At 27.9% G+C, this 21,734-nt stretch overlaps 1 protein-coding gene across 1 annotated transcript in view; it reads right to left on the bottom strand.

Moving 5' to 3' along the window:
* The window catches only part of LOC123565009 (uncharacterized), a 118,648-nt gene that overhangs the window by 79,558 nt on the left and 17,356 nt on the right, over positions 1-21,734 (bottom strand). Inside the window, exon 3 of the mRNA XM_045358993.2 lies at positions 21,090-21,594. Within this exon, the coding sequence (XP_045214928.2) occupies positions 21,090-21,594 (505 nt within the window). The remainder of the gene's footprint in view (positions 1-21,089; positions 21,595-21,734) is intronic.

Here is a 21,734-nt window from a genome sequence, read left to right as displayed (position 1 = left end):
AATATAATAAAGGAGTAAAGTACTTGTTAACCGTTATTGATATATTTAGTAAATATGCTTGGGTTATTCCATTAAAGAATAAAACTGGAGAATCTGTTACTGAAGCATTTGAAAAAATAATTTTAGAAGGACGATTACCAGTAAATTTATGGGTAGATGAAGGAAAAGAATTTTATAATAAAAAGTTTGAATTATTTTTAAATAAAAATAAGATTAATATGTACCATACATTTAATGAAGGAAAGGCTGTAGTAATAGAAAGATTTAATAGAAGTTTAAAAAGAATAATGTGGAAATATTTTACAGCAAATAATACTTATACTTATTTAAATAATTTGCAGGATATGGTTGATAAATATAACAAAACAAAACATTCTAGTATAAAAATGACACCAACCGAAGCTAGTAAAAACTTAAATAAAGGTACTGTTTACTTTAATTTATATGGTGATTTAAAAATACCAAAAAGTAAAACAAAATTTAAAATTGGTGATCGAGTTCGCTTAAGCAAACTTAAAAGACATTTTGAAAAAGGATATACACCAAACTGGACAGAGGAAATATTTATAATTTATAAAATTAATAATACAAATCCCAGAACATACACTATTAAAGATTTAAATGATGAAATAATTCAAGGTTCATTTTATGAACAAGAACTTTTACCTACTACACAAGAAGTTTTTAGAATAGAAAAAGTTATTAGACGAGACTATAAGAAAAAACAAGCTTTAGTAAAATGGAAAGGTTATAGTGAAAAATTTAATAGTTGGGTACCATTTAGTGAATTGAAAGAAATTTAATTTAAAATATATATTATATAAATGGTCCATAAAAAATTAATTTCTAATAATGGAATAGAAACAATAGATCAGTTAATCATTCACTTAACCAAACTAGCTGCTGCTTACAGAAAAGTTATAAATTTTGTGGGAGAGTAAGTACCGGATTATATATTACAGCAGGTGTCTTTGGTTGCTCAGCTGCATTAGCACTTGTTCCAGCTATTCCTATATTTGTAGCAGTTGCTGGCGCTGTTCCATCAGTAATTACTATATTTACTAACAGACTAAAACTTGACGACAAGAAATTTATTTTAAAAGCACATCATCACAAAATAAAACAACTAATAACAAAAGCACGGATTGGAAAAGTAAATAAAGAAGAAGAGAAACAAGTTATTCAGGATATTTTTACAATACTATTAGAAATGCAGAAAGAAAAAAAATATTCAATGCCTTTTGAAACGTATATGAAGGAATTTAAACTTAACGGATATAAAAGTAAAAAAGAAGAAGAGTTATATTAACTTTAATTAAAGATTTTTTCTATAAGTATTTTATATAAATGAGAAAAATTATATCAGTTGAAGGTAATATTGCATCAGGAAAAAGTACGTTTTTAGATATTATTAAAGAATATAATCCTAATTTTAATATAATTCCAGAACCAATTCACGAATGGCAAAATGTTATGGACCCAAGTTATAATTCATATAACCTTTTTGAACTTGCTGCTCAAGAACCTTCCAAATATTTATTTCCTTTTCAGCTAACAACTTTAAACAGTCATATAAAAATGTTATCTTCTGCTAAACAGTTTGATGGTGTTTCTGTCCTTGAACGTTGTTATTTAACTAACAGTAACGTTTTTACAAAACAACATCACGACAATGGTGTTATAAATAACCCCGAGTGGGCAGTATACAATTTTTTCTTAACTGATTATATTATAAAACCATACGGAAAAAATCCAATTGATGGATTTGTTTATGTTAAAACCGACCCAGAAATATGCTTTAAAAGGCTTCAAAAAAGAAACAGAACGGAAGAAAATAGAGTTGGTTTAGATTATTTAGAAAAACTACACAAATTACACGAAGAGTGGTTAAACAGAATGTTTCAAGAAGGTATTAAAATTTTAACAGTTGATAACAATTTAGAAAAAATGACTTTAAAATCTTATTCAAAAGATATAGATAATATTACCTATTTTTTAAATGTTCTTTAGATGCGTTTTTAGAGATTTTTTTCTGTAAGTATATTATATATAGATGGTTAATAGAAAGGTAGATAGAATGATTATGCCAAAATTATCTAGCACTTTAGGAGAAATAATGAATCCAGACAAAAATTCATATAAGAAAGTTCTTAAAAGAAGAAATGTTATTAAATCAAAACTTGATCAAATAGTTAGCGATGAATATAAAAATCATGTTATTGATAAATTACAAAATGTTATAGATCCTTATCTTTTAAAAAATAATTTATTTGAATGGAACTGTGGTTGTCTATTAACTGAAGAAGAAAATGCTGAAAGATTATGTGATTGTCCCAAACCAAATAATATTCGAAACAATCCTAAAAAAGTTATTGTAAACGACTGTGATACTAATGAAGAAAAAACATATAAAAGCAATTATGCAGCTTCTAAAGACCTTGGTATTAATTCTGGGTTAATAACAATGTGCTGCAAAGGAGAAAACCGAGGAAAATGTGGAATATCAAAAACTAATGGAAAAAGATATAAATTTAAATATTTTATTTCTTCTTAAAGATAATTTAAAACTTTATTTATTTTATTATTTTTTAATTATTTTTTTAATCCTTTTTTGCTTAACGAATTTTATTTTCTAAATATAATATATAGATGGAAATCGAGAGATCTACAAAACAATATTATAAGAAATTTGAAATTAAAATTACATATAGACAAGATCCAAAGAATCAATTATATTTAACTATAAACAACTCTTATGAAATACTTAAATCTGAACTTAAAACTTTAAAAGGTATAAAAATAAACGTTGTTTTAAAAATAACTTTTGCAAAAATGGATAAAACTGATACAATATATAAATCAGCTTATTTTCAATCAAAGGCTTTAGAAATTATTAACACAAACGAAATAAAAAAAACTTTACATCAAGCTTTTGATGAAATAATAAATAGAATTGGTAATTGGATTTCTGAAGGAAGTGGCTGGAGAATAGAGTCAGTTGATGCTCATTATATAAATAGATATAAGTATAGTCCATTGGCTCTTCAAGTTATTTAGAATTACCAAAACCATTACAACATCCAATGAAAGGATTAATAAATATAAAGAATGATGATAACGAATGTTTTAGATGGTGCCATTTAGCTTACAAATTTCCTGTTAAAGAAAACCCTCATAGAGTTTCAAAATATAAAAAACATATAAACGATCTTGATTATACTGGAATTAAATTTCCTGTTACATTAAATCAAATACCTAAAATTGAAGTTTTAAATGAAATATCATTTAATATATTTGGTTATGAAGAAAATAGTATTTATCCATTGTACATATCAAAATATCAATACGAAGAACACTGTGACATGTTGTTAATTACTAATGATAAAATAACTGATAAAATAACTGATAAAATAACTGATGATGACTGTAAGCCCTCAAGAACTGTAGTCCAACATTATGTTTGGATAAAAGACTTTAATAGATTAATGAATAACAAAACAAAAAATACAAACAAGAAACATTTTTGTAGATCTTGTCTGCAACACTTTACTCAAGAAAGAATATTAAATGAACATATTCCAAATTGTTTAGCTATTAATGGTACCCAAGGCGTAAAAATGCCAAAAGAGGGAAGTAAAGTACAATTTAAAAATTACCATAAAGGTTTAGCAGTACCTTTTGTAATTTTTGTAAATGCTGATTTTGAATCAATAACTAAAAAAGTTTTAACTGCTTTACCATCAACTGAATCTTCATTTACTGAACCATATCAAAATCATATAGATTGTGGTTACGGCTATAAAGTTGTTTGTTGTTATGACGATAAATATACTAAACCAACCCAGATTTATAGAGGTCCTAATGCAGTTTATAAATTTATTGAAAAAATGCTTGAGGAAGAGGAATATTGTAAAGAAATATTTAAAGAACATTTTAACAAAGATTTGAGAATGTCTAAAAAAGATGAAAGTGAATTTAAAAAACAAAAGTTTTGTCATATTTGTGAAAAAGAATATATAGAAGATTCAATCAAAGTAAGAGATCACTGTCATATAACAGGAAAATTTAGAGGAAGTGCTCACTCAGAATGTAATATTAATTTTAAACTAACACATAAAATTCCTGTTATTTTTCATAATTTAAGAGGTTATGACGGTCATTTTATTATGCAACAAATAGGGAAATTTAAAAAAGAAATTAATGTTATTCCTAACAATATGGAAAGATATATGGCATTTATGATTTCTGACTTGGTCTTTATTGATTCATTCCAATTTATGTCTCAATCATTGGATAACTTAGTAAAAAATATTCCAGAATTTAAATATTTATCTCAAGAATTTGATTACATAGAATTATTAAAGACAAAAGGTGTTTATCCATATGATTACACGGATTCATTTAAAAAATTTAAAGAAACAGAATTACCTTCTAAAGAAGAGTTTTATTCCATTTTAAATGAAACTAATATTTCTGATAATGAATACGAACATGCTAAAAATGTTTGGAATAAATTTAAAATTAAAACAATGGGAGAATATCATGATCTATATTTAAAAACTGACGTATTACTTTTAGCTGATGTATTCGAAAATTTTAGAAAACTATGTTTGGAGTACTACAAATTAGATCCTTGTCATTATTTTAGTAGCCCTGGGTTAGCTTGGGATGCAATGTTAAAAATGACTGGAATTAAGTTAGATTTAATAACTGATATTGATATGTATCTTTTTATTGAAAAGGGACTGAGAGGAGGAATAAGTTATATTTCAAACAGATACAGTAAAGCAAACAATAAATATATGAAAGATTATAATTCAAAAGAAGAAAGCAAATACATTATGTACCTTGACGCCAATAATCTTTACGGTTGGGCTATGTGTCAACCTTTACCCTCTGGAAACTTTAAATTTATATCCGAAAAACAATTTAAGAAATTAATTGCAAAAGGTAAAACTAACTTTATAGTTGAATGTGATCTTGAATATCCGAAAGAATTACATAAAACCCACAACGATTATCCTTTAGCTTCTGAAAAAATTAAAATACCAGACGAATGGCTTTCTGATTATAGTAAAAATATTAAAACAGAATTTGAAATAGGAAAAAGTAATGTAAAGAAGTTAGTTCCAACTTTAATGAAAAAACAAAATTATGTAGTTCATTTTAAAAATCTTGAACTATATACACAATTAGGGTTAAAAGTAACAAAAATACATAAAATATTAACTTTTGATTCATCTCCTTGGTTAAAAAAGTATATTGATTTTAATACTCAAAAAAGATCTAAAGCAAAAAATTCATTTGAAAAGGACTTTTTTAAGTTAATGAACAATTCTGTATTCGGTAAGACGATGGAGAACTTACGCAAGAGGGTTAATATTAAATTAACTCATGATGAAAATATTTTATTAAAATACATAGCCAAACCTTCATTTGTTAGTTCAACGATGTTTAACAAGAATTTGTTTGGTATTCATAGAATAAAAGAAAGTTTGTTATTAAACAGACCTTGTTATGTTGGAATGTGCATTCTAGATTTATCAAAATATTTAATGTATGATTTTCATTATAATTACATTAAGGAAAAGTACGAGGGTAATTGTAAATTACTATTCACTGACACTGATTCATTATGTTATGAAATAAAAACCAAAGATGCATATGAGGATTTTTATAAGGACAAAGATTTATTTGATAATAGTGATTACGATAGTAATTCAAAATTTTATTTTGATAATAATAAAAAAGTAATTGGAAAATTTAAAGATGAAGCTGCCGGCATTCCCATTGTTGAATTTGTCGGATTAAGAAGTAAAATGTATTCTTATTTATTAGAAAATGAAGTTAATGTTAAAAAATGTAAAGGAATTAAAAAACTTGTTGTTAAGAAAACAATAGTTCATAAAAATTACAAAGATACTTTGTTTAATTCAACCCAAACTAATCACACCTTTAAAGTTATTCGTTCTGATAAACACAATCTTTCCAGTTATGTTATAAATAAAACATCTTTATCATGTTATGACGATAAAAGATATATTCTTGATAATGGTATTGATACATTAGCTTATTCTTAAATTAAAACTTAAATTAACTCTTAAATTAACTCTTAAATTATAGAACCATAAATTGTTAACTGAATATTCATAACGTTTAAAGAATTAATATAAATAACATCATTTATTTTAAATTCATTTGCATAATTAATAGAAATAGATTCATTTTTTCTATTATTTTTTACATGATAACTTTGAAGAATTACATTTTCTTTATTTTTTATTTGTAATTTAGCTTCTCCTTTATCTAATTTAATTGCATCAACAAGAATAATTAAGATGCAATTAAAATTAATTCTTACATTATTACCATTTTGAACTAAACCAGGACTAGCATTTACAGTTTTCCATTGAAATAATCCACCATCGGTATCTTGGGTATAACATGTTAAAAACAATGGAGGTTTTCTTATTAATTGTCTTTCTATTTTATTTACTTTTTCATTTATATTATTGAATATTCCCATTATATTAATTATTCCAGTTAAATAAATGTCCTTATTGGTTAAAATAATTTATAATAGTTTGTTCATTTTGTTTTACATTATTAATTTTTAGCATTTTATACAATAAATCATACAACGGTACTCTGTCTTGTAACATTTTAATGAAAAATAAACAATAATATCCGCAAAGCATACTTGTTTTGTCTTGATATTGAACATTGTTGTATTTTACATTTGGTATATACTTAATTACTTCTTTTGGTGGAGGAAGTCCAAATGGATCGAAATACATATTATTTAAGTAACAAACCCAATGTGTTCCAGGACCAATAGAGTCATCTAAATTGATTATTCCACACTCGTCCTTTTCTTTTAATTTTAATAAATTATTTCTACTAAATACACCCCTAAAGTTTTTAATTTTTAATTGTTTTACCCATTGTTCAATTTCAAAGTTAGAAATAGGTTTGTTTATAAATTTTATTTTTTTTTTACTAAATTTTATTTTTTTTTTACTATAGGAATTCGTCTGTAAGGTATCTGTTGTGAATCAATCTGTATACCCTGGCCATGTCCCTTACCACTTAACAAAGATGTAATCAAAGGTATTCCTAGACTAGCAGCCAACATACCTAAAAACCCACCGTCTTGTTTTTGTTTTTGTGTTAATTTAATCACTCCAGATCCTACTAGTTGCTTTCTTTGATTAGGTGTAAGATATGGTGATATCATATTTCTCTTATCATTAGCTACTGAAATCATACCATTTCCAAGTATTTTACTAACACCAGTACTGGCCAGTCCAGAAAGGGCTCCAATGCCTAGAGGGGCTAATATTTTTGGAGCTATTTTTGCTGCCATTGGAAGAATTGTTTTTCCTAACAAACCAGCTAAAGCTCCTAAAAATCCACCATTTTGACCTTGACTGGACATTTGGCTTTTTGAAATTGTAATTTCTAATCCCTTATTATTTGCAACAGCTTTTTTAATTTGATTAATTTGTGTTTTGGTTAAAAGTAAAGGAAAGTTTCCATGTAATTGTTCATGTTTTAATCTAAAAGTATGTGAAATTTTGTTGTTGTAGGCTCGGGCTAAATTTTTCTTTTGTCCATCTATAAGGTTAACTTTATATTCAATATAATTTGATGTCATTATATATAATTTATATTTATTTTATTTAAACAATAACAAGTTCATTTCCAATAGTATTTATTTCAACTGTTTCCTCATATAATACAATTGCGTAAATACGATATCTTGCAGCGGGAAGTGTATTTAATTTAGCTGTTAATGTAATCTGCTTAGGATCTTCTGTAGTTACTTCCTTTTTATATTCCAAGTTAAAATGAACAAATCCAAATAAATTATTAAAGTTTGATCTATTTAGCAGACTTCCAGTAGTCTTATTATTTTGTTTATAATAATAATTAATTACATCATCATATATTCTTGATATACTTGTATATTCTGTTTCTGGATAAAAAACACCATTACCAACTTCAAGACGACAAGAACTCAAAGTACAAGCATCATCTGCTGCATTAACTTTAAATGTATCTAATAAATGTGGGTTATGTTCTTGATTATTACTTTTGTTAGGTCGTTGTAAATAAACAAATACATGTTGTGGTTTTGTTACACCAGCCGTTATTCTAAAAGTTGTATTAATCTGTTGTGTATCAGTTGATTGCGTCATCATTTCCCTAAGGTATGACCATCTTGCTTTTGTAAATCTTTCAGAAATTAAATTAAGTCCAAATTCATTGAAAATCAAACGTGGAACCCATAGAATTAATTTTGTTACAATTACCCTACCTGGGTCTCCGCCAGCTCTAAAAATTAATTCATCATCATCTGTCAACTGTAGTGTTATTTGAATTTGACTTGGAGGTATAATATTAGTTTCTAAACCCTGAAAAAATGAATAATTATTTAATGGAATCTTAGTATTTACCTCATTATTTTTCTTGATTAAATCCTTTCTAATAGCAAACCCCGAATTATCATCAGCAGCAGCAGTAGCAGTAGTATCTAAATAGATAAATTCATTTGTTCCAGTTGATTTTGCATAATCTTCAGATAGTTCAACTAAATTTTTTACATTTATTACTTTGTATAAATTATTACAATCATAAACAATTTTTCCATTTTGTTTAACCACTAACTGATCAATTAATGAAGCTGCATTATTAATTAGAGCAATTTGAGCTCCATCATACTCAGCACCATCAGCAAGTTTATTTACTTTAAAACTTACTTCAAAATAACCATTAAACCAATCAAAATATGAACTTCTATCATTAATTTAAAGTGATATCCGTTTTTTTGTTGCTTAACATTATTTCCCAAGACAGATATTAATGCTGTATCTAATTGAATAGGAGTTAATTCATATCTTTCACAATATTGTTTTGTTCTAAACATGTATATATTATATCTTATTTTATTTTTTATTTTATTTTTTATAAATTAATCTGTTAATACGTTTACGCGTCCCAGATCCTGACAATATTTTATTTATTCTCATATGAATATCCTCCTCCTCCTTATAATTTTTACTGTTATTTTTTTCTTGTAATTCCTTAGCAATTAAATTACCAACTGCCGGAGCAGGTTTCTTTTTAAGTTTTTCAACAATTTTATCAGCAGCTAAATTTCCAACTTCTGTTCCAACCTTTTTTGTTCCACTTTCAAGTGCTGCTTTTCCTGCTGTTTCCAAAGCTTTTTTTCCAGCTGTACTAATTGAAGATGCAACTCCGCTTGAAAACAATTTCGTTAAAGTGTCAAAGATACCTGTTCCATGTATGATTTCTTTTCCCGTGTGAGCATCAACATAAATAAATATTCCTTTATTTTTGTCATAAACTTGTTTGTACATTATATAAAACTAAAATTTATAATTTCATATTTCTTTTAAAATTAGTGTAAAACTTGTTTCAACCTCATTAAAATTAATTATTCTACCAAATACATCTGTAATATATATCCTAATTGAATTTATAATATATTTATTAATTTCAGAATATCCAACTCTTTGTGGTTCTTTTGTAAATGGATAAGCTCTTGTTAAATCTGCAGTACTTAAAGCATAGATAATATCACTGAAATTACCATCAACAAGTGAATTATCAATAAGATCACAATGAATGTAAATTGTATCCACAGAGTTAGTTATATTTGGTGTTGTAGTTCCCCATTCAGTATTTCTCAATGCTTTTTTCTCAAACCCAAGCAATGTATGAAAATTTGACATTCTTAAATCCAACATAAAATTATCTGTAATTGAAATCAAAATCTTAAAACTACTTAAATCAAATTCCAAACTTATTGGAGCAATTTCTGATTTATAAAATTCAAAATCATCATTACTTATTAATGTTTCCCTGATATAATTATTAATATCTGTGTAACTGTAAGAACCGTTTGTAAATATGATATCTTTCCATTCTTTACCATTATTGTAACGAATTCTTTTATTGTCATATTCATCATTAATATTATGCCAAGAATAGGTCATAGTGTTAATACTATCCAAACCAACAACATAAGTTTTATTTTTATCTAAAATTAAAGAACGACTAAATCTAATTGTAAAATCACTCGGTTTATTTTTATCATCTTTAACTGTTTCAGAACTTAATACTATTTTTTGTTCCATTTATATAATTATTAAACATATCTTTTTAGTTAAAAACTAAAGTTTTAAAACTTTAATAAAAGTGTAAATTCAAGAAAAATAATTTTTATATAACATTTCATGTTGTTTTGGTAAGAGTGAATTCATTTTTAATAGTTCATCAATTATTCTAATACCTTCATTTTTTAGTTCTTCATTATTATTTCCAGCATCAATTGAACCACAAATTAACTCCAAGTCATTAACCAATTCTTTCGGATTACATGGACAAACGTCATAACCTTGTCCCCTAATTACTTTTTTAAATTTCATAGATCTTTTATTAATAGGTAATCCTGATTTTTCTGTTAATTCTTTAAATATTTTTATTGAATGAATTGAATGTTTTTTATTATTGTTATATCTTTTATTAATCAAATCAATCAAATCATTATCTACTTTAGTGTTAATTACTTCTTTTCCAGTTATTCTATCCTTAGCAATTAATTTGTTTTGACCATAAAGTTTATTTAAGTTAATAATTAAATTACCATATTGTCCATTTGGTGAAACTTTATATGGGTTATGATATCTTATTCCTTTTCCCGTATATTTTTTTGTTTTTAGAATATAATTGATCGTTTCTCTATATTTTTTTAAATTTTCCGACTTAGCTATAATTGCTTCCTGTTGCTTCAGATCATGATCTGTTTTGTTTGTCTTTCTAGTTATTGCACCAGATTTGTTACCCAATTTTTTTATATCCTCTGATACATTTTCTATGATATCCTCTACTTCTTCCCTAGTCATTTTTTCATCAAGATTTTCAGATTCAGTGTGAAAAAAATCAAACACTTCTTGTGGTGTGTTATATTTTTTTTTATCTAAAAGATCTAAATCAATTTCTTTATTAAAATCAACTATAAATTCTTTTGGTCTTGCTCCCAATTCTTCTTCTTTTAATGGTTGTAATGGTTGTTGTAGTTCCGGAGGTGGTTGTTTTTCCATTAACTCTGTCACCATTTTTAGATTTTCTATATCATGTATCTTATCAGCAAAACTTTTTGGAAGTAACGCTAATTGCTCCTTAATTCCAGGTAATGCTTTTAACTGACTTGATAATTGTTCTTTTTGACTTTCTATTTTTTCAGTAATTGGCTTATAAATTTCAGTGTACATATCCCGATTTGTAGCTTTCTTAATTTTTTCTCTCATTATTTCTTCTCCAAGAGCCCTCATCTTTTGCCCGACTAATTTTTTTCTTATTCTTATTTCATTAAGTTTTGATTGCATTTATATAATAATGTAAGATAATGTAAGATATTGTAAAATAATGTAAAATAATGTAATATTATATAAATGGAAATTCCAAATTATGATACAAAAAGTGATAAATCCAATAACTTTACACAACATTATCCTTTTATGCCAGATTCATGTTTTAGAATGTTAATATGTGGATCGTCTGGATCTGGAAAAACAAATACATTAATGCATATACTTCGAAAACCTCTTATATATTATGATAAATTATACTTATATGCTAAAAACCTAGAACAATCTAAATATCAAGATTTAATTAACAACTTAAGTCAAATTGCAAAAAAAATTAAAGTAGATCCAAATGAAATACTTGAATATTCAGCTGATCCAAACCAAATTGAACCTTGTGAGAATCTTGAATCAGAAAAACAAAAAGTAGTAATATTTGATGATTTTGTATGTGAAGATAAAAAAGTTCAAAATGAAATAACAAAATACTTTATTCAAGGACGTCACAAAAACTGTTGTGTTATTTATTTAAGTCAGTCTTACTATAAAACACCAAAAGATATTCGAATTAACTGTTCACACTATATTTTATTTGAAAGTCCAGGTAAACGAGAAAATGATATGATTTGTAATGAACAAAATATAGATCGTGATTCATTTGCTAATGCAACAAATCAAAAATATGATTTCTTATATATTGACAAACCAAGGAAGTTTTTAAGAAAAAACTTTACTGGTAATATATAATGGGAGTTTTTAATGATGTAAAAGAAATAAGTGAATCTGACAGTATAAGTAAAGTTAAATTTGATATTGATTTAAGTGATTATGCTACTAAAAAACAATACAAAAAGCTTAGAAAGGACATGGAATCATATCTTCACAGAAATAAGGAACTTGATAACACAATGAACAGAGCATTAGATATGGGAGGTAATAAAATAATCAACCTAGGAAATCCAGATAAATCCACCGATGTAGTTTCAAGACGATTTATGTTTAAAAAAGATCAAAGTGTAATAGATAACTATAAACTTGAAGATGTCAAAAGTATAAAACAAACACTAGAAGCAGAAGTAAAGAATATTGAAGAATTAACAAAAGATTTTAAAAAGAATTCATTATTAATAGTTGAATTACAAGGTAAAATTGAAGAAGAAATGAAAGCTATGGTTGATTCTATTAAAGAACTTGAAGAGAAATCTGATTTGACAGATGACAATATAAAAAAAGTATTTAGAACCAATTTTGAAAAGTTATACAATCAAGTTCAAGAATTAAAAGATAGTATGATTAAACATGAAGAACTAAAAGACAAGATTATTGAAGCTGAAAAAAAGTTACAAAATATGTATCAGTTAGAAATTAGAACAGAAATAAATAAACTAAATATTGAAACTGAAAAAAAGCATAAAGATTTATTAGATTTAATTTCAAATAAACTTGCAGAATATAAATCTGAATTGGAAAAGGCAGCTTCACAAAGAGGTGATGATCATGATACAGCATTAGAGGACTTTAAAGAAGAAATTAATTCTAAAATAGATGACTTTAAAAAACAAATTCGAAATTGGATTAGTATTGTTGACAACCGTCATAATTTAAAGTATGCAGACTTAAGTAATATTACAAAAAAATTACAAGAAGATATGACGCAGCTTAATGCTAAAGTTGAAGAACATAAAAATGAACTGGACTTTGTAGTTGAAAAATCAGTTAAACAAGGAGAGTTAATTACTGCTAATACTGAAGCAATTAACACAGTTAATAATCAGCTAGAAAATTTGAAAAAACAACTTGTAGATCTGATTAATAATGTTGATGCACGTCACAATATAAAGTACGAAGAGTTAAGTAAACTTAAAGGTTTATTACAAGAAGATATTAATGAATTTAATGATAAAATTAAAAAAATAATAAATGATTTTAACTCTGCAGTTAAAATATCAGCTAAACAAGGAGAATCAATCACTGCTAATACCCAAGTAATTACTGCTAATACTAAAGCAATAACCGCTAATGTCGAAGAAATTGCTACTAATGATGAAAAAATTTCTAATAATTGGGAAAAAATTATAGAAGTAAAAGATGCTTTCTTAAAACAAGAAACACAATTAGCTAGAACAAAGAATACTGTTGACAATCTATCTGCTTCTGAAGTTGCCACAACAAAACGACTTGATGATTTAGCTGAAATAATTCTTAAACTTAAAAAGAAAGACAGGAAAATAGAAAAAAGGCTAGAGGAAGTGGGACATGAAGTGTTTCTCTTTGAATACTATAATAACACTCTTTATGATTACGTAAAAATGAAAAAGTATTTTACCAGCCAGGATGTCTGGATACATTCAACATATGAAAATATGGCCGGTCTGAACTATTTAAATGAATTTAAAATAAAACCTGGTAATGCCGTAGATTTTAGAGATTTTATACTCATAAACCAACAATATAAAATAGCTGTACCAAATGTGCTTTTGAAGGGTGTGTTTGTGGCTAAAAAAACCGGAATTTATGTAATAGATATTAATATTTTATTAACGGGTGCGAGCCCTATAGGTGAACCGTATAAACCGATTAAAAGTCCAATATCACATTTTATATTTAGGTGGTGGAATGATGATAATGATTTAATTTATAGTTCATTTTTCAATACTGCAAATATAGCAGCTGAGGCAGCTGAGGGCTTTGACGCTGATCGGTTAATATCTATGTATAAGAAAAAAATTAAAGTTCATCTATCACAAGGAACAAGGTTTGACATTCATCCTTATAACGATTCAACATCTACAGAAGTAATATTTTCACTTTTGGCGGATAGTTACATCAGATTCTACATATCGGATGAACATGTAGTGGAATTGTATTCATCGGATGAACCTATATCAGATGAACATGCATTCCATAATAGAAACAGATTTTTGAATTAAAAGCTTAATTAAAGTTTTAATTACTATGTGTACCCTAATAATATACTGACTAATTGAAAATAAGATCAAATATGTTGTATAAACAACTGAAACCATTCGACGATGTATGGTTGAACAATATATGAAAGTGACATGCGTTTACATTGTAAACGTTACTATAAATAAAAGTATAGACATAAAGAAATTCCACTAATGTTAAAAATAAACTTGAACGGAACTGACATGCGTTTACATTGTAAACGTTACTAAAAATAAACACAAACATTGTGCACGGTATTTCAAATATAAAGATAAGCGTTTACATTGTAAACGTTACTAAAAATAGGCGTTTACATTGTAAACGTTACTAAAAATAGGCGTTTACATTGTAAACGTTACTAAAAATAGACGTTTACATTGTAAACGTTACTAAAAATAGACGTTTACATTGTAAACGTTACTAAAAATAGACGTTTACATTGTAAACGTTACTAAAAATAAATGTTACTAAAAATAGGCGTTTACATTGTAAACGTTACTAAAAATAGGCGTTTACATTGTAAACGTTACTAAAAATAGATTTACTTTATTTTACTATAGGTTTTAACAATAATTTTTTAAAATCTTTTTTTTTCTTTTTTTTAATTGTCCAGCATTGGTCAGTCCGGACCAAGGGGTTATAGGTCAAGTGGGGTCAGATGTTCCAAAACAAACAATTACTATACTACTAGTAATGTTCTCTAAAGATACGTAAAGACGACATAAAATTGTCGTTTTTTTATATGAAACAAAGAAGGGTTTGAATTACTGACCTTTAACCTATAAGAGCTGAAATAAGACCATTCTCGAAACACATCGCAATTAGTCTTAGTAGTCATAAATCGGTTGTATATGATATAAAAGAGTGTTTCCAGTGCAAAATAATAATAAAATTTGAAAAATTTTGAATTTTGACCTTTTTTATGTAGATGCGCCTATTTCAGCAGCGATTTCTGGGATTAAAAAGCCAATATTTTGTCTCCAGAATGTCAGAAAATGCACACAATGCATCCTTCTGGGTCTTATTCATGACGGAATGAATGATATGTCAGAATCCCAGTGAAAAATAATGCAAACAAGTGTATCTTTTACCAAAATATACAATACAAGGACCATAGGACCAAAATTTAGTCCTGTAAATGGGTAGGGGTGGCTTCTATTAAATGTTTATATTTCTGTAAAATCTCGAAATTTCACGATGAAACTTGGCAATATGTTTGGTATTGCATCTTTCTTGGAAATAGAGATGAAAATAGTGTGAAATTTGATAAGAAACATTTCTTATAGTGACCAGCGGAGGCTTACATTCTATTTGGTAGTGATCAGCCCATATTATAGCGGTAGTGTTTAAGATTATCCTTTTTTCAAGGTTTAAACAAAGAAAATGAATAAAAAGTATTGCAGATTATCATAAAACATTGTTGTACTTAAGATGTAGCAAAAATATCCTCAAAGTTTACTTTATTTTATATCAGAGTCATAGATTACAATTGTTATCTAATTGTTATCTGGTTATATGATAGGTTGTGCTATAGACAAAAAAAAAACAGTTTCCCAGTTGCAGGTCACTGTGACCTATTAGGGGTCATAGTCACTGTGAGCATGACCTAATGACCTCAAAATTCATAAGTCATCTTCAGGTTATGATCAACCTCCGCCAATCCGAGGACTGTAAGCCCAAGCATTTCCTAGTAACGGAATTTCATTTAAAAAGGATCAAAAGCTACCACCGCAATAATTGTACTATGAACTTGGCCTTGATGAAAGCTGCCAAATTAGCATCTCACCATTTTTTGCGAGAACCTCACCTGACAGGCTTGTATGTCAACGGGCCCTAGAGAATAGCTTCCGAGAAGCTTTAGAAAAACTTAAAAGAAAATCCCAAACGAACGGACGTCTGCCGGAAGTGAAAAAATATCATTCTTTTTTTTAAATGATTTTTTTCAGATATTTTTTTTTGTTAATGTGCATTTTATCTGTTCTAGTTTATTACTCAGTTTGTCGAATTGCCGCCTTATTTTGATCACGTGATTAATATCTCCGACTATCAGAAGCTCGGAAGAACTCTTCTTATTTCGGCAGATCTTCCGAACGGGGCAAACGAACCCGCCATTTAAACTATAAATTCATTTAATTGAACGAAATACATTTTAACGTGATGCAATTTACAAGCCATGATAAAACAGATCTTCTTAAGCTTGCAGTATTTGTCAATAATAATAATGTCAAAAATAAAATGATCTACCACTTTCCCTTTCCTTTTTTCTTTTTCTTTTTTAACTGTTTTAATCCAATAATTAAGACATTTTGAAAGTTCGATAATATGTTGTTTTTTTTTTTTTTTTTTTTTTTACGAACATAAGTCTCAGAATGTTTAAATGTTCTTGTTAAATATTACTGTGGATAGTTTTACTGTCATTGTGCAAAATTCTAGAATGACATTTCATTTTTCCATACTGTATTAGAAAGTTTCAACGTATTTTACATTGTTTAATATGCTTTAACTATCATTGGGCAAGATTCTTTAATGATACTTAATTTCACAATATTGATAAGTTTAAAGCTGTTTTACATTGTATAATATGCTTTGACTATTATTGGGCAAGATTCTATAATGATACTTAATTTCACAATATTAATAAGTTTAAAGCTGTTTTACATTGTATTATATGCTTTACCTGTCACTGGGCAAGATTCTATAATGATACTTCATCTCATAATACTGTATAAGAAAGTATGAAGCTGTTTTACATTGTATAATGTGCTTTATGGTAGACTGACTACTTTTAGCATTTTATTTCATGTCTTTCATGAACATTGTAAATGTTGATGCCCATATGGGCCAAACATAAGAAAATAAACTTGAAACTTGAAAACTTCATATGTATATCTTTGAATACTGTGAACAAAGAATAGTAAATATATATCTATATATTTCTTGTTAATAACTGAACCGTTTCCAACATTTGTAACAATAGTATTACACTATATTTCTTTATTTTAAACGAACAATTATTTTCGTGTTAGAAGATTTCAAAACTTACTTGTGCGCAAGCGCATTGGGCCATTTTAGAGTGGCTTATCGTAATTTGCGCTAGAAAGTGAAATCTAACGCCGTAAAATTAGTAGATTAGTCTAAATTCTCCTTGTTTGAAAGCCAGCACTATGGAGAGGTCTTGATAGACCTCTCCAATAAAGGGTAAATGTTATAAAGGGTAAATGTTCTAGATAGGGGAGCGAATATTTATTATAATGTCAGCGGCATACAAATAGATTAGTTTAGGCGATAAGGGGCTGGCAGGGTTTAGGGTATAGGAGAGGTCGTGTTTGTATACAAATCCGTTGTATTTTTTATTTTTATAACTGATAAGACAGCTGAACGTCCATGTTTTTGTAAACAGTGATGTTTTTCTAACGGCATTAACTTTCTTAAAACACAAATAATATCAATAACTTTTTGATCAATAGAAAGGTGATAAAACAAGCAATTTACTAATTACTTTTGATTATTATTTCGAAATTTAATTATGAACGCTTAACTTACAGTGTTTTTCTAAAAGGTTTCACAACGCCGCTATTAAAATTATATGTCATTTAAAATTGTGACTTATTTTAAAAAGATATTTGAATACGAAAATATGAAAATTGTAAGTATTCTTAAACTTTTTGAATTTTGAAAACCATGAATGAGTGAAAAAGTGGTCAAAAATTTAAAATTCCGATCCCATATACAAAAGATGTAAAAACATTTGTTTTGCCCACACCAGATAAACAGATGTTAATGCGTGACGTCACGGCGATCTCTCGTATTGTATCAAAAGTAAAAAAAATAAACAAAAAAAAAACAAAAAAAACAAAAAAAAAAAAACTATTCAATGATAAAGTATATAATTTTTAATAAGAACCTAAAAACCCTGACCTGTACGTAACTAAATTTATGTTTGTTTGAAATAGTTATTGCTCTTCATTTATTTTTATATTTTGGTTCTGAAAAACGTTTCTTTTAACAATCAAAACATATTAAAGGGTTATTATAACAATAACTCGATCTGGGATGCTGTATAGACCGTTTCACACACACTATTGGTTGCTATGCTATTCCGCAGATGTTTTGTTTTTGACGCGCATGCGCTCTTTACGTATGGCAAAAGAACGCTCAATGATAAGAAAACCTACATAAAATCATCATATTACGAATTGTTTAACCAATATAAAAGATGATTTCAGTCACGTAATTTATTATACAGTATGCTTTGATTAAAGACCTGTATCTTATCAACAATATCTTACATGAAAAGCCTGCTTTATTCTTATTTTCGTCAGAAAAGAACAAACATTTTCAGTCTATTTCTACACATCATACAAATACTATGATAAAGCTTTTCCTTACATTTAAAAATGTCATCGTTTTCTTTCATTTTATCTATTTTTTTTCCACAACTTCAAATAGTTCTTATTGTATATATTTTTCTCCGACTTGAATGACATCTGCATACTTAGGGGTCGCAGCTCCATGTCACTGATTTGTTTTGTTTGTTTTGTTTTATTCATTTTTATTTGTTTACGCTGCGCTGCGTAGTTATGACTGTTTCCAGTCTAACTAATCAATCGTAGGCCCAGCGAGATTTGAATTTTGAGACCTGTTGCCAGATACAGGTCGGTGCCTGGATCGATTCCAAAGAATTAGATTCATATGATATAGTTAAAAAGGGACCTTAATTCAAGGCCCGGGTGTTATTTTGGAACATGTCTGGGTCTTGGCTGGAGTATTTATTGTTATTGTATTGTTTTTAAATGTTATACCCCCCTTAACTGTGTCTAAATTTCCGAAATAATAAATAGGTTATGAAATATATATTTAAATTGATTAAATTTAGTCATCCAGGGTAAGAGCCGCGACTACCTTACTAACACTCCTGAAGCGCCTGAGAAAAACTGCCACTGACCATGAACTACATCTATACTCTTAAGCTTTATTTTATTATTAAACTTTAAAAACATTAAAACTTTAAAAACACGTCTAAAACATAGCCTTTATATATAGTGGACGCAACTTGACCCCGATGGTTGACCTTTGTATTATAATACATAATGAGGCACAACCTATTATTGAAAAGGAGTGTGCGTAAAACATGAGCTGCACGAGAAAAGGGAAATATAAATTTGTGTAAATATAAATTAGTGTATTGGAAGGTTTTAATTGATCAAATGAAAGTATATATACTTTGAAACTACACTATACACAAACTAATTCCATATAAATATATACGGCTACCCTAAGCACCCTTGATTTCTATAATGAAATAATCGATATGAATAATCAGCCTAAGGTCAACCATCGCGGTCAAGTTGCGACTACTATACGTCCGATTGTTGACAGTACACAGGTTATTTATAGATTACACGCCACGCCTACTGCATAATTGTGTCATATCGATAAATATGCTTACTCTATATGCGCTAAACATTCAATGTGCTTTAACAATTTTGTTTTATTCTATATTTTTAAATTTGCTGTCATTTTGTCATTTTTTAATGTTTTTCCGATCTGTTTTTTGCACTTTCTAGTCTAGGGTCTAACTTTAATGATTATATCGATATTAATTACTTTACGTGTTGTATAGAAAATATATTTACGATCGCGCTGTATGAAATTTTGCTGTCGGTTTTATCAAATTCCGACCGTTTCTAAGTGATTTTGCTTATATTAATTAAATTATCTTACTAAAAATGCTCTAGCCATATAGCTATATGTATTCTTCAGCGATTTTGAAAATTTGAAGATAATCTATGAATTAATAAATGTTTTGCACGCGAATCCTGTGTACCCGGTAGCTAAATTACGCGTAAGAATTTTTACTTAAAATGTACCCATGTCACTGAAGCTGCTGTTTTAAGTTATATACCGGAAATTATTACGTAATTATAATGCAAATGGCACGATAAAACATAGGTCACCCAGGTAATCAAGACTCTAATCAGAGCGATTCATTAAAGTTACAGAAGCATATCAAATGACTTTGATGTGACATACTTTAATGCCTTCGGTCATAAATGCCATAATAAGAAGGCACTCGAAATAATATATCACGTGGCGGAGCTGTTTTGTGAATCAAAAATGAATATTTCGAGTATGATCCCAAACATTTCACGTAATATTTAGTATTTTAAAATCTATAAGAATATACTTTGGAACTTTAATGAACATTTCCTTTTATACCGATAAAAGTGTAGTCAAAGTATAATAAATCTTAATTCGTAAGATATGAATCAAATCAAGGTCTATAACTACATACTGAAGGAAGAAAGCTCATGAATACAAATTTCTATTTTTTCATCTCTTATGTTTACATGCTAAATCAATTTCATATCGAAAATGTATCGTGCGCAATCATAACCCGTATATTAATATAAAATTAAGATAAACTTGAATTTAGCAAAGAATAGGAACATCGTTTAACAACAGATAAAGAAAAATGTAGAACACCTCTCCTCACTACTTCATTAACCATCCGAACCACATTGATATTGTGCGGTCATGTATTCTTGCCCTGAATAGCGTGCGCTTGCGCGAAAATTGTCTCCCGTTGCTAAGGAAATAGCTCTCTGTAAAAAGCAAACTACAACACAGTGTTACTTCCCCTTTCCTACGGCCTCGGGCCAATACGACAACCCTTGGACAAATAACAAGGCCAATATGAAATTGCTTGATTAATAACATTATAATACAACGGTAAAATTTACTAACCTGGAACAATGGAAAATAGACAAGCTGCGTTTGCATTATCAGGAAAATCGCTAATGTCTTCTTGGCTCATGAATGCAAGCACGTCTGCTTCGGAGAGGCTGACTCCTGTTTTACAATTCCATTGCCTATTGAGCTGCACAGAATTAGGAAAACCTGGGTCACTCGACTGGGAACTGTTAATGACAACCTCTGCAGTAGTGATAATTGTTTTCATTGCGTTGAAAGAACCGTCCACAGCCAATGATGGAATCAACGGTGGTAATGTATAGTTTAGATAAATGAAGTCTGACAACACCGGAGTAGGGTCTATTCCAGTAAAGTATGTTGTAAGCTTCAGTTTATAAAGACCATGTGGTATATCAAATTTCGGAATGTTTAGACTGGTGGCACTACTACTTGTCAAGTTTCGGTCGAATGTTTCAGTGATATTATCTACTTTGTACAATGTAAAGTGGTGTTTTAGCGTACCATTACAGTTTCCGGTCAAGATGACGTCTGCCTTTATCTGTAAATATAGTAGTTTATAACATTATGCATTAAAAGCTAGAAATACGTGTAATTCAAATCATGCTGTATTTTCGCCATTTCAAAACAAAGAAGTACAGTGTGTTATTACATACTCATTTAAAAATTCCGTTCAGTTTC

The sequence above is a fragment of the Mercenaria mercenaria genome, chromosome 2 (genome assembly GCF_021730395.1).
Source record: "Mercenaria mercenaria strain notata chromosome 2, MADL_Memer_1, whole genome shotgun sequence".
Classification (NCBI taxonomy): domain Eukaryota; kingdom Metazoa; phylum Mollusca; class Bivalvia; order Venerida; family Veneridae; genus Mercenaria; species Mercenaria mercenaria.
Note: the sequence above shows the minus strand (reverse complement) of the source record. Positions and strands in the feature narration are given on the sequence as shown.